At 35.6% G+C, this 14,546-nt stretch overlaps 1 protein-coding gene across 2 annotated transcripts in view; it reads right to left on the bottom strand.

The window, feature by feature from the left end:
* YTHDC1 (YTH domain containing 1) overlaps positions 1-14,546 on the bottom strand; it is a 31,524-nt gene that overhangs the window by 14,498 nt on the left and 2,480 nt on the right. For both annotated transcript variants that reach the window (XM_012812161.2, XM_012812159.2), the window contains exons 2-9: positions 8,512-8,613; positions 7,849-8,177; positions 7,305-7,728; positions 4,212-4,301; positions 3,697-3,750; positions 3,042-3,136; positions 1,226-1,334; positions 1,028-1,145 (exon numbers count right to left, since the gene is read on the bottom strand). In XM_012812161.2, coding sequence (XP_012667615.1) covers positions 1,028-1,145; positions 1,226-1,334; positions 3,042-3,136; positions 3,697-3,750; positions 4,212-4,301; positions 7,305-7,728; positions 7,849-8,177; positions 8,512-8,613 — 1,321 coding nt within the window. The remainder of the gene's footprint in view (positions 1-1,027; positions 1,146-1,225; positions 1,335-3,041; positions 3,137-3,696; positions 3,751-4,211; positions 4,302-7,304; positions 7,729-7,848; positions 8,178-8,511; positions 8,614-14,546) is intronic.

Below are 14,546 nucleotides of genomic sequence, written 5' to 3'. Positions count from 1 at the left end.
TGGGGGCCAACGCTCTGAGAAGGGCGTCCTCAGGTGACTCGGTTGTTACATAAACATCCCAGAATAAACTTACACACACCTGGAGGACACAGCACAGTGCACATCTAGGCTACAAACCTGCACAACATGCTATTACCCTGAACAGACTGTCATACAGGGAAAGCATTTGTGAACAGTGTTATAGGCCGTGGTTCACTGTGGATGGAGCTATAGGACAGTGCCAGTTTCTACTGCCACTGCCCAAATATCTCCATAGCTCCTCACTCTCCTACAGCATAAGCCAGGCCTGCCCATGATCTTCATTACCATTCATCTCTGTCTTTTGTTCTTCTCTTTTACTAACCCTCTGCTTAACAAAAAAAGCAACTCTATCCCAACTCACAGGGTCAGTGGTTTGTTTCCACCCTTTTCCATGCGCTCCTCTATTCAAGCCAACTTATAACTCACAAAGTATCCATATCCTTTCAGATACTTAACTAAGATTAATTTTATAGGGTAATAAATCTGTGCATGCCATGTACTAGCTTTATACATATAATAATTTGGTAAGGAACTAAAAATAGCTGTAATAATTGTTTTTAAAATAAGTCTTGACTTCCAATAAACATAGTTTAATCTTAGCCCAATTTCAGAAGATTTCAGTATCAACTAAACTTTGCTAACTCCTTAAAATACATCAATTGACCACAACTAATCACCTCCAAAACTGTTAGCCAAGTGAGAGTAATTATTTTCCCATTCCACAGTGACCGCCACGTTAAATCACTAAAATCACATAGATATGCCAGATAACATTCTAAGCAATTACCCAATTTATTTATTGCTATATTATTAACATGTAGAACAAATGAAACAGACAAAACTCTTGTTAAGTAAATCTTTGCCCTTTGCACCCTGTATTAAATTACAAAGGTAGTGTACAAGATTAAGGTAAGCATATGATGCTATTTTTACTTTAACAAATTATTCCCAACTATAGCCCATTCAAGGAGGGGGGTGGGGGACTTTATCTACATGTGTCATTTACCTGCAGATCCAGTCTATCTTGAAGACACCTCCTAGCATTTTGGCGTTCATCCCAGCTGGGAGCACCCAGTGTATGGGGGACCCCCCATGGTGTGACTCTGAAGAAAGCCTTGCAAACCCTGCAGGATTGTATCACAACATTAGATGCAGATGCTAAGATAATTAATGCTTTTATATGTCCAAATTATTTTATTCTTACCTTGAAATTTTCCACTCTCTCTGACAGAAAATATTAAGATGACACTCCTTGCAGATCTGAAAGCAGCATTTAATTTCTTTTCATTTACAGGGAGTGTAGACCATACACCCTATGCAAATAACATAAAGATCACAAATTAACTGCAAACCTCTCATGTTTCCATTTAAGTCTGCAAAAGAGCAGCCTACACACAGATTACAGTGCACTTCAAATTTCAGTAAGCTGTAAGGAAGAAAGATCTTATTGTCAGCTGACAATATAGTAAAAATTTGTTTAAAAAAGCAGTTAGCTATATTTTAAAGTCAATCATTTACTATGGTAAATACATGCTGTTTGAAGGTGAATTCCAATGTGTATGTATATCTTTCTGAGAAACTGTGCTTAACCAAATAATTAAAAAAATTACTGCTTTGGTAAGCTCATAAATAAAGAATTTCTGTCAAGAGACTAGCTATGTTTCTATTTATTTTTATCTTTTTAAACAATTTTTCTATTTAAATTCAAATTTTCATGTATGTTTGGCTGAAGATGCCTGTATTTTATCTAGAGCCAGAACACAGTTATTTATTAATTTCTGAAGCAATTTAACCAATTCTTCATTCATAAAAGATTTAAAAAGATGTAATGGTAAGATAAGGCAGAAGCTCTAGTTGATTTAGCTCACACCAATCTGTTCATATGAGCCACATCTTTATTATAGTCATCCCTCAGTGTCTGGGGGGAGGAAGGGTCCTATGACCCCTCTGTTTGATACCCAAACCCCCAGGGCTCAGTCCCTCATACAACAGGCATAGTATTTGTGTGAAACGCATGCACATCCTCCCAGATACTTTAACTCATCTCTAGAATACTTATAATCCCTCATACAATATTAAATGCTATATATAAAGCTATCAAACTATTTTGTTTCTGATATATTTTACTGTTATATTTTTTCCATTTATACTTCAGTTTAAAGTAAAGTTTGGGAGTGAATCTAAAGATATGGAACCCACGAACACAGAGGCCACTGTGCTTCTGCCTAAATACACTGCATTTGGATAACAAAATAGGCTACCACTACACAGGCTATGTGGTTCACTATTTCCCTCTGCTAGGCAAGTTTTACTGGTAATCCTTGACTTAAGTTAGAAATAGAAATACTGACAGAAATGGTCAGAAAAAATTTAACTTTAGTTTTAATTTTCTGATGATCAAACTGTACAGTTACTCAATTTAAGCCAAACTAGCAAAAACATTATGATAGCTTTATAACACAAATTTATTCTTGTAGTGAAAACATAGAAAATTAGTGTATTATAACATCCTAGAACAAAATGGCATATCCTTTTTTTAAGGTCTGAGGTGGGCCAGTAAGCTAATTCCTGTCTTTTCTTCCAAACCCATGTAATCTTACTTCTAACAAACTAAAAAAACTCTCCAGGAATGATTTATGTTTCCAAAAAAATCTCAAAGCATGAAACAACATCAACATAAAACAAAAACTGATTAACTAAAGAAACTTAAAAGTGTTAGCACTATAAATTACTATCTGAAGAAATATGGAACCAAAATCTACAGAAATAGATCTTTTACAGTATAAAGTTAAATTACAGTCTTCAACGAAGAATATTCTGATTCCTAAAACCCACATATGAAATAAAAGAAAACTTAATTACTATTAGGTTTCCACCAATTCTAAGTGGCAACTGGGCTGTGGATCTTTAAAGTTTCAATGAGAAGTACAGTATCTCATGTCACTGAAAGTAACTTAAGTCCACTTTCCCATTTAAAAATTTTAAGGTTAGGATGGTTTCAACAGAACTGATGCTAATACCTTAGCTTTGGCAAGTGACACATTCTCATGGTTGTTACTCTTTATGAGGAAAAATCTTGCATCCTGAAGGACATATTTGAGTTTACTGGTTTGATCTGGAAAAAAAAAAAATCCAAACTGATTAACCACAAGCAATTACCACATAAAAGGATATAAATTATACTAAGTAAAATTAGCCCTCCACAACCCAGCTAAACTTGTAAAACTCAACAATCACCCATCTGACCTGGAAAGCTAAGCCACAACATGTAATAAAGTAAAGTTAAAAAAAGACAACTAGCATTTTGGAAGAAGGTGAACCTCATCTAGTGATGTTCCGATATATCAGATCCATACTAAAGAATGAAACTAGCTACAAGTATTACACAATTTGTATCATATATATTTAAAGAGAATGAACTATTATGCTATTTATCTATATACACACATCCCATTTTGTCCAAAAACTAAAATACCCTGAAATGTTTGGTATGGCTCTAAAAGATAGGCAGTAAGAAGTGGACATAGAGCTTTCTACAGAAGATTGTATTATTTTTCTTAATTTAATATATCAGAACATTACTACATTAAAGCCAACTACTAATGGAGAACTAATAAGGCAAAGTAATGACTTTATGCAGCATGCAATGGAAACAATTTCAAATTTAAATGATACCTTTTCGGACAGCACGAACGGAAGATGATAATTTCTCATGCTTCTTTTCTGAACCTGTATTTAGCCAAAGTACATTTGTTCAGATTGAGCTTTAATAGAGATAAGACAAAATTTCTACAGTCTTGTCACATAAAATTCTCATTCAAGACAATTTATTCCTACTGACGCACCCACACACACAAAAAAATACTTCTCAATGTGTACGAGTGTTTTGCTTTTTGGGTTGTTTGGAATTTTTAAAAAATATATTTGAACAATTTCCCACTCAGAAAACTAGTCACTGAATCATCATCTTCCAAGAAAAAAAAAGTAAAAATTCCACTTAAGCAGTAACAGAACAGGATTAAAATAAGAAAAAGCTTAGTTTCCTCTAGAATTATTACACTGAACATGCCGAAAATCAGTACTAATGCACATCAACAAGGTCACACTAAACTAGAGCCTCCACACATTCTAGAGCAGATCACGTTAGCATCAGTCAGATACCATCACTGGTGAGAGTAAAATGCAAATACCTGCATACGACTCTGACGCAGAACTTCCACTTCTATCAAAAACAATTGGAGATATGCCTCTAGCTCTCTTCCTTTCCTTCTTTTTCTCATCTAAAAAGAATCCACACAAGAGTTTTCAAATATCACAACATAGAAACTAAAACAAGTAATTAAGCAAGAATTTGTCACCCTGCACCTGGTTTTTGCACAGCCCTCATGCAAACTTCACCTCTCTCCTACTCCCTCAATTTCTATTTTAATGACACTATTCAAAAACTGTAACAGCCAACTATTTAAAGAGCTTTAAATAAATTCTCTCCCTTAATTTTCAGAACAAATTAATGAGATATTTTCATTTACAGATGAAGAAACTTTGGCTGACAGGGTGGCTAGGCAACTTGGCCAGGGTCTAGGTTCCTGGTTGGCAAAATATGGACACAGACTTCTGGTCCTCTGGCTTGAGAAAACAAACCTTTGAGCCCTGTTCTTATTGAGTGAGTTAAAAAGACATTTTACTACTACTCATTAAAGGGGACTACGCATCTAAATCGTTTTTGTTTTCATTTTCTTCAAAAGTTCTGATGTTTCTTTTAAATTTTCTTCCATGGATATTTTCTTTCAGGTGTGTAAGCACTGTGAATTGATCACACTAAAAATAATACCTCTCTTGTTGCTATTAAAAAATAACATTTTATGGTTCAAAGTATGGAAAGACCCCTCACTGAGACAACACAACAGACAAAATAGATGCAGAAGACCCTGCCCAGCTGCCTTCGTACAATGCTAGACCTAGCATTAGTATCAAAATCTAACAGAATTTTTTGCCATTTTTGGTAAACTCCCACTTCTCTTAGCCCCCTCACCCAACTATTCCCCTCAAGTCAAAAAAAAAAAACAAAAAACTGAAAGTCATCTGATGAAGTTTTACCAACCATAAAACATTGCTTTTATAACAAAGCTACTAAGAAGTCTGAGGAAAACATAAAACAAACTAAAGTCTAACAGAAACTAAAGAACAGCCATGACAGAAACTAAACTGTAATCTCTGGTATTTAAAGACTGCCAGCAGCAGTCTCCACAGCCAGGTGTGGTGGCTCGCACCTGTAATTATAACACTTTGGGAGGCCAAGTTGAGGGGATTGCGTGAGGCCAGGAATTCAGAACCAGCCTGGGCGACCTTGCTTCACCTCTACAAAGAATTAAAAAAAAAAAAAAAAACTTAACCAGGTATGATAGCCATCGACTGTAGTCCCAGCTATTGCAGAGGTTGAGGTAGGAGGACTGCTGAACCCAGGACTTTGAGGCTGCCCTGAACTATTATTGCACCACTGTACTCCAACCTGGGTGACAGAACATCTCATTTCTATTAAAAACAAAAACAACCCCCCCAAACTGACATCTCCTAATTAAAGAGCTCCAAGAACTGTAGTCCCAGCTACTGTAGAGGCTGAAGCAGGAGGACTACTGAACCCAAGACTTTGAGGCTGCACTGAGCTATTATTGCACCACTGTACTCTAACCTGGGTGACAGAACATCTCATTTCTATTAAAAACAAAAACAACCACCACCCCCCCGCAACTGACATCTCCTAATTAAAGAGCTCCAAATCTGTCTCATTTTTCTCTCACACAGTATAGAGAAAAACTACTATATGAAAAAAATAATTTCCAGCATACTGAACATAGTACCCCAATGCATATTCCACATAAGGAATTCTCCTCTTTCTAGGTATCTCTTTTAAAACAATAACTTCTGTTCACAGCTTTGGTATCAAATTTATTGAAAAAATAAAGGCTACCATTCAATTGGAAATATCTTCACAAAAATAAAGCATCATCAAGCACTGGCCGTCATCTAATCTAGGCGCTTATTAAAAATACAGACTATTCCAGCTCCTATCTGTGTAAATAAGTCCTCTTTAACTTACACAACACAAATATTCAAGTTCAAGAAACACCGTTCCTAACAGACAAGAAAAAGAAGATACCTGTAACAAAGGGCCCCCTCAGTGGTTTCACTCACCCTTCATAGCAAATAAAGTCCAATGCTTACTGCCAATGCAGTTTTTGTTCCCTGTTGTCATAAATTTTAAAGGTATACCCCATCAGTTTGCAAAAAGCACAATGGGGGCACAGATGTAAAGATTCTAATTTTTACATTAAATCCAACAATTTATCTATTGAACTCTTTTAACTCCCTCAAAAAACTTGCCAACTCCCAAACCCACAACTCCAGTGAACAAAAGGTTGTAAGCACTTCAGTGGCCAATCATGGGAGAATAAACTGGCCATCTGCTCTGTCATCTACACTGTACCAGGAATATGATTACTAACAATGTACTACTTACTAAATGTTAAAATTTAATTACAAAATTATGTGCTCCCATGGGGAAAAATTAGTTTTGATTCTGCTGCCAAATGGCATTTTACTTATGAAAATATTTTAGTAAGTGGGAAGATTTCAAGAAACTATATTTCAAGTATGCCAGTGTTTAAACAAGCTGCTGTTTACTGGCATAATAATGTAAGAACTTACAACATTAAAATCTGAAATACATTTACTTATGAACAACTGGACCTGTGTGTGTGTTTTTTTTGGAGTCCAAAGTCTCAGTCTGTCCCCTGGGTAGAGTGCCCTTACATCACTGTAGCTCACATAAACCTCAAACTCCTGGGCTCAAGTGATCCTCCTACCTCAGCCTCCTGAGCAGCTGGAATTACAGGCACACACCAGGACACCCAGCTAATTTTTCTATTTTTAGTAGAGACGGGCTTTCACTTTTGTTCAGGCTGGTCTCAAACTCCTGAACTCAAGGGATCCTCCCACCTCCCAGAGTGCCTGGATTACAGGCATGAGTCACTGTGCCAGGCCTGGAATAGTGTTCATTTACAACACAATCAATTTGAAGCTGGGAAACATCTTTAGTGAACTATGCAAATTATTATTCAAATTTATTTACAACACTCAACAGCATATAATTAACTATAAAAGATTATAAGACAATGCTACTAATATGCCCCCATCTCCTCAAAATTTTATAATTTAAATGTTTTCAAGAATAAAACCAATAGTTTTTTTCCCCCAGAGACAAACTTTTATATAAAGAGTAGTACCTGATCCGTCTGTGCCTGAACCAGATCTGACAGACCCATCTGTGAAGGAAACAGATTCAGAACCAGAGTCACTGGCCTCACTCCGAGTGTCATAGTCATTCCCCTCCTCCTTCTGGTCTCTCTCATCCTGTTCATACTCTTCCTCCTCCTCCTCCTCCTCTTCTTCCTCCTCCTCCTCTTCCTCCTCCTCCTCCTCCGCATCTTCATCCACCTCTTCATCTTCCTCTGCATCTTCCTCTACCTCTTCGTCCTCCTCCACATCTTCTTCCACACCTTCCTCCTCATTCTCAGTGTTGTTGCCTTGCTCATCAGAAGACCCACTGGTGCCTGTCTCACGGTCAGAGCCATATTCTTCAGAGTTCACTTCTTCCTTAGAAGACTGGCTGGATCTGCTTGCACGTCTATCCAATTCAAGCCCAATTCTCTGATGTTTAAAGAAAAAGGGAATCAGCAGTCATATAACAGAAAAGGTCAGAGTGAAAAATAGTTCTAAAGCCTTAAGAATAATTGCTTTCTGTTCTATATCTGGAATAACATTTACTACCTCAGAACCATCTGGTGTAGGGGACTTAGTCCTCCTTTCAGGATCCCTTTTCCGCAGGCAAGATTTTTCAGGCTGATTCTTATAAGGTTCTCTGGAAGTACTGCTTGATAGACGAATTTTGCGATCAGCATCCAGACGCTTGCTTCTTTCAGATCTTTGATAGTCCTCATTTTTATATTCTGTAACTGACTTTCCTTTTGTACTAACTATTCTTTTGTTATTGCTGACAGATGAGCTCAACGGCTTAGAAATCAATTGTCTTGAATGGATAGAAGGCTTTTGTCGCTTGGTATCAGTAGATTCCATTCGATCGCTTTTTCTTTTTGATCCTTTAAAATAAAATTTAAAAAGACACAAAGTTTTTGTAATATTCCATTTATTTCACCTGAGATTAACAGATAATATACATCAGGGAGAATAAAGCCTTATTTCGTCAAAAAGGCTTCAGAAATATTTTTACTCCACTTAATAGAAAACATAAATTTTGACTATTGGAATAAATCCAGATATTTAAGAAGTTTCATACATTAAAACAAAACACACACAGTTTGTTACATGTTTGGTTAACTGCCTCAAAAAACAAGTACAAAAGTATCATTCTTAAAAAACTGCATCTCCTCTATTTATAGTCATTTTAACAAAAATAGTAGAAATCTTACATACCCTTTTTCTCGTTTTTATCTTGTTCACTCTCTGGATTATACAGTTCATCATCCTGTTCAGGAACTTCAGTCAAAATATCATCTAGAACATTAAGTTCTCCATCTGCAAACAAAATTTAAAATTAATAGGAAAAAATCAGCATCATGTAATAAGTAATTACTAAGTGTGAGGCCATAAGCCCCAATGAGTTTTTACTTCAAGATTAAGGCATAAGACTTACTTCTATAAAATAATACAAGTTAAAGAACATATACAGAAGTCTTCCAAGCTATGAGCATACATCCCGTAAGCTGTAAAAAGAAATACTAGAGTACATGAAAGGATTTTTATTGACTTTTAATTTCTAACTTGCCATGGCTTTCAAATGTGTACAATGAAATCAGTATAGAAATACATGTGTAAAATTTATAAATATATACTTATCAAAATGTGTGCTTTCCATAAGATTACAAAGGAAAATCTAGTAATTTCACAAGGCAGAAATCTGGCAAATGCCAGCTTAACCAGGCAATCAAAGTTGACATCACTAATAACATCAGACAAACCCAAATTAAAGAGTACCCTAACATATCACTGTCATGAGACATAAGAACTAAGAAGCTATTCTATAATAAACGAGACTAAAGGGATGTGACAAGTGAATACAACCCATGATCTGAGACATATTTTGAAAAACTAGTGAAATCTTCGTAAGGTTTGTATATTAGAATCAGTATCAATGTTAATTTCCTGATTTTGATAGTATATGGTTAAATTTTTTAAAAGTCCTTATTTTTAAGAAAGTAAGTATTTAGGGGCAAAGATATACCATATCTGCAACCAACAACTGGTTCAGGAAAAAGAAAAATGTGTATGTGTACAGAGATACCATACATACACTAAATAAGAATAAAAAAAAAAAGACTGGGATGAAACGTTAACATTTGCAGAATGTGGTTGAAGAGTAAAAGAAAATTCTCTGTACTCTTATACCTGTTCTATTTATCTAAAATTATGTCAAAATAAAGTGTTAAAAGAAAAAAAATCACTGATGTGCTATATAATCAAAATACGGATTATAAAAGTGTAAATTGCTCAGAAAAGGCAACTAGTACTAAAATGACATTCAAGGATCACGTAAACAGCAAAGTTTTGTTTCCTTACCCCCCCCACCCTGTCAAGATAAAAATAAATCTTAGGTACATGCCATCTTACATTGACTTTTTAAATTTTCTCCAAAGAGAATTACAAAAAATAAATTTTTAAGTAATGTGCTTTTGTTTTAAGCACAAGGTATTCTAGTATCAAAAACGTCTTTCCAATTTTAAGATGTAATAAAGGGTAAGTTTAGGCTCAGTGCCTGTAGCACAGAGGCTAGGGTGCCAGCCACATACACTGGAGCTGGTGCGTTCAAATCCAGCCTGGCCCTGTCAAACACAATGACAACTACAACCAAAAAATAGCCAGGTGTTGTGGCAGGCACCTGTTGCCCCAGGTGCTTGGCAGGCTGAGGCAAGAGACTCACTTAAGCCCAAGAGTTAGAGGTTGCTGTGAGCTGTGATACCACAACACTCTACAGATGGTAACATACTGAGACTCTGTCTCAAAAACAAAAAACAAAAGGTTAGTATAAAGTCAATAAAAATGGATGAGAACAGAACAATTACATATGGATCCAAGCAAAAAGTAATGCCCACTCCAAGTATACCGAAATTTATTAAGTAATAAGGGGCCTATAAACAGGTTAGATGGGATTCAAATTTCCCTAAAGTGGGTAGGAAATCAGTGACTTAACAACTAAAACAGTTGATATAGGTCACACGAAAGAGACTAAGGTCACAAAGGAAATAGAAAAGGTAGCATTGTCTCTCTATATTTGGAGTCAAACATAGTTCCTACTTTAAAAGGCTATTTTAAAATTATTATGTCTGGAATGGCATAACAATTTCTTTGGGTTGTCTTGATGATCTGTTCTTTGCATTTTTATTTTTGTTTACTTATTTTTAAAAATGTTACTTTGATATTTATGTCAAACAAACAAACCTTCTCTCATCCTCCAGATTTAAGCTTTCACTAAAGACAAAATTCCCTAAACATGTGAATGGTGACCAGTTTTGGTGACTCATGCTTACAATCCCAGTCTTGGGAAGTCACTGCAGCCTTGGGTTCAAACCATTTTCCTGCTTCAGCCCCCTTGAATAGTTAGACTAGAAGTGCCTGCCACCAAGCCTAGCTAACATCTTATTTTTTGCAGAGACGTTGTCTTGCTGTGTTGCCCAGACTAGTCTCAAACTGCAGGCCTCAAACAGTATGCCTCCCTCTTGACCTCTCAAAGTACTAGGATTACAGGCATGAACTACCACAACTCACCAGAATCAAAGAGGTTTGTATAAGACAAAAAAGAAAAAATTTAAAACTATCACAATAAAATAGACAATTAAGTTAATATAGTACTACATAAATCTTTTCAGAAAATCCCTAGATCTTAATTAGAAATATCACCCCTAAAGTCTGAATATTTATATTAAATTATATACTTTACATGTGCTAAATTTAATAAATACAGAATGAACAAATTACACAAGTATATTCAAATCAATTTAAATTTCAAAGACATGTTTAAACCATGATGTCTGTACAAGAAGGGTATTACTACTTTAAAGTTTTAACTAATTCAAATTCAGATATTGACTGCAGTTCTACAAAGTATCAACAAAACTTCTGCAAGACAACAAATATTAACCAATGCTTACTTAACAAAATACCTTGCCACTTTAACCTTTTATCTCCATCACCTGAATCATATATACATATGATATGAAATAAACAAGGCACATTTTATCATCCATTTACTTTGCAGATAAAAAAAAAAAAAAGCCACAGAAATTTAAGTTGACCAAATAGGTTTCTCTAATAACAGTGGGATATTTGTCTAGAGATCTGGCTTTCTAAATCTACACTTTTTAGATTGGGAATATTAAGAACACCTTTACGCATAAAGAACACGAGACAAATACAATATACTAAAAGACAATATGCACGAAGATTAATTTCAAATTAGTATACTAGAAAGTTCCATGTTTCCAACATTATAATGTTTTAAATTTATTTAAATATTTAAGATCAACTATAACACCCTCACTTACCCATATCGACACCAATAAGCTGGGTGATCAGTTGAATCACAAATTGACAAACCAAAACGTGTGGGATAAATATGGCCCATGGGCTGTTTTTATTTGGCCTCTGAGAATGGCTTTTATACTTTTAAGAGATTAAAAAAAATAAAAAAGAATATATGGCAGTGAACTTGTGGCCCACAAAGCCTAGCTGGTCTTACAGTTTTCCCAACCCCTGCTATAAACGTCCACACTAATTTTAAGTTACTTCTCTCCATGGCTAAAATGTTTATACATATATTTACTGAAATATAAAGGAGAAGGAGAGTCAGAGGTGAGAAAAAGCAGGTTATTGCATAAGAGTAAGGTTATTAGGGAAGTCTCAGGCTTTCTAAGCTCTTATTTCTTCACCTCTGACAAAAAGGCGTTAAAAGAATACAAAGATCAGTGTTTAGGAAAGTGTTTACTAATATTTGAATCTCCTAAAGAGTTCTTTAACCTTTAATCTTGTCTTATCACTAACAGACTCTAATAAACCCTGCCCTTTTACTATATAATATACACATTATACAGAAATATATAACATACAGAACCCTTTTACTGAGTAGGCTATATAATATACAGAAATCTGGTCCAGAACACAAAACAAATCCTTTCTTAAAAATAACTTGTCTTTCACAAAACAAGTATTATATATACTATCTACTGCTACATTATCACCCCACAACTTGGTGGCTTAAAACAATAACAATTACTTTTCATATGGTTCATAGTTCTGGGGCTCAACTGGAGTCCCTTATGTGGCTGCGATAAAATGCATGGGGCTGAAACCATCTGGTGGCTTGTTCATTCCCTAGTCTGGCTGGGAAGACTTAAAGGAGCTGGAGATCCTTAGATATTTCTCTCTCTGCAGTCACCGCCAATTGAGCAGTTTAAGGGTGGGAAGACTTCTTACAGGGTGGATTAGGATTCTAAATGCATAGGTCCCAACAAAGGAAGGTCCAGGCAGAAATTCTGCACTACCACAAGTCTTATTAAGAGGTAATTACAAAAGGATGCAGGTTCAAAGAGAACACATACTCCACTTATTGTTAGGAGAAGGGTCACTATGTGCTGAAGGTTTTTAAGGCTATCACATATACTTAGTTTTACTTAACTGTAAGGATTTTAGTTACATAAGGTGCATTTGTAAAAACCAAAAACTGGAGGCCAGGCGTAGTGGCTCACTCCTGTAATCCCAGCACCTGGGAGGCTGAGGCAGGTGGATTGCCTGAGCTCACAAGTTCAAGACCAACCTGAGCAAGAGACCCTCATCTCAAAAAAATAGCTGGGCTTTGTGGAAAGCACCTATAGTCACATGTACCTGGGAGGCCAAGGCAAGAGAATCTACTTGCTTAGCTCAAGAGGTTGAGGTTGCTGTGAGCCACAGCACTCTACCAAAGGCAACCAAGTGAGACTGTCTCAAAAAAACAAGCAAACAAACCCCAAAACTGGTTTAATAAGGCCAATGTTGATGCTTATAGTACTGGATTATAAAGCTAACCTAAACTGCTTCCTTTACAGTATTGGATTAGAAAGCTAACCTGAACTGTACTTGGCTTGAGAAAGTACACTTTGCATATATATAAAGAAAGGAAACATTTTAATACTTTCACAAGTTATTGCCATTAAAGACTATACTCATAAGCATTATCTTTTTCAGAAAAAAAATTACCTCTTTAAGAAATGAAGTAACATCTACTAGTCCTAAATTGACTTTTTAAAACTACCTTAATAGATGTTTTAAATCACTTTCTTTATCCTGAAACATTATTGATATCTACAGAGGGATATGTGTACATTCAATACTTCACAGTAATTGACAGCAGCAAGGAATATTAATAGTAAAATGAACAAAGGCATAGGAATAAAGACTAGCAAATACCAGATTAAACAAAATTCTATAAACATACAATTTGTGTGCTACCAAAATAATCCTAATTTCTATGTGATAGCACAATTCACAGTTGGGTACAGTGGCTCACATCCATAATCCCAGCACTTTGAGAGGCTGACACTAGAGGATCGCTTGAGGCTAGGAAGCAAGGGAAAAAAAAATTGCCATCTATGATGGCATTCTACTTGGGATGTAGAGGTTTTGAGTCTAGGACTTGAAGGCTACAGTGAGCTACAAGATAAGATTATGCCACTCACTGCACTTCAGGCTGGGCAAGAGAAAGAGATCCCACCAAAACAAAAACACTTCACAGTAAAAGATTTTTTGATTCCTAAAAGAGAACTATACAGACTTTTTAAAAATCATTTCAAATCTCCAAAGTTCAGTTTCATAACTAAGATGCCACAACTATATATGTTTCTCATAATGAGCCAGTGCAACAGACCAGCTCTAAAACAAAGCTTCATTAAACAATATTTCTATTTAGACCTAATATTCAAATCCATCTAAAAGTTATACATTAGTAATATAGCTGATAAATCCATTGTTTGAACGCTGTTTTTAAAAATTCCAAGGATTTAATATTTTTTTTTAAAAACCCTTTTTAAAGGACTATTTGACCATTTGGGGGCCCAGATTCTCACCTGAAAACAACCAGTTGGAGTACTCCTGATAGTCTTCTCTTAAGACACAGAGTAAGTTAACATATGTCAAGGTACTGAAGGAGACAATCAGTGTCCTGAACAGACAGTGTACTGTCTGAACATACACGGTGCCTACTCTTCCTCCCCTAAAAACCCCGGCAATACTAATACCTACTGTACAACAAGTACTTAATCTGTCTGTCCCTAGTATAAATGTCTACAACCCCTGAACAATAACAATGTTCAACAACTTCAAATAAACTGAACGTTCAGTTCAATAGAACTCAATATACAACACTTGGTAAAATAAGAAAAGGAGGAATACTAAAGAGGACAATCAAGAGGATTTCCTAACTG

Source organism: Otolemur garnettii, unplaced genomic scaffold, assembly GCF_000181295.1.
Source record: "Otolemur garnettii isolate 467f Iridium unplaced genomic scaffold, OtoGar3 scaffold00191, whole genome shotgun sequence".
Classification (NCBI taxonomy): Eukaryota; Metazoa; Chordata; class Mammalia; order Primates; family Galagidae; genus Otolemur; species Otolemur garnettii.
This window is presented reverse-complemented; position numbering and strand designations above follow the sequence as displayed.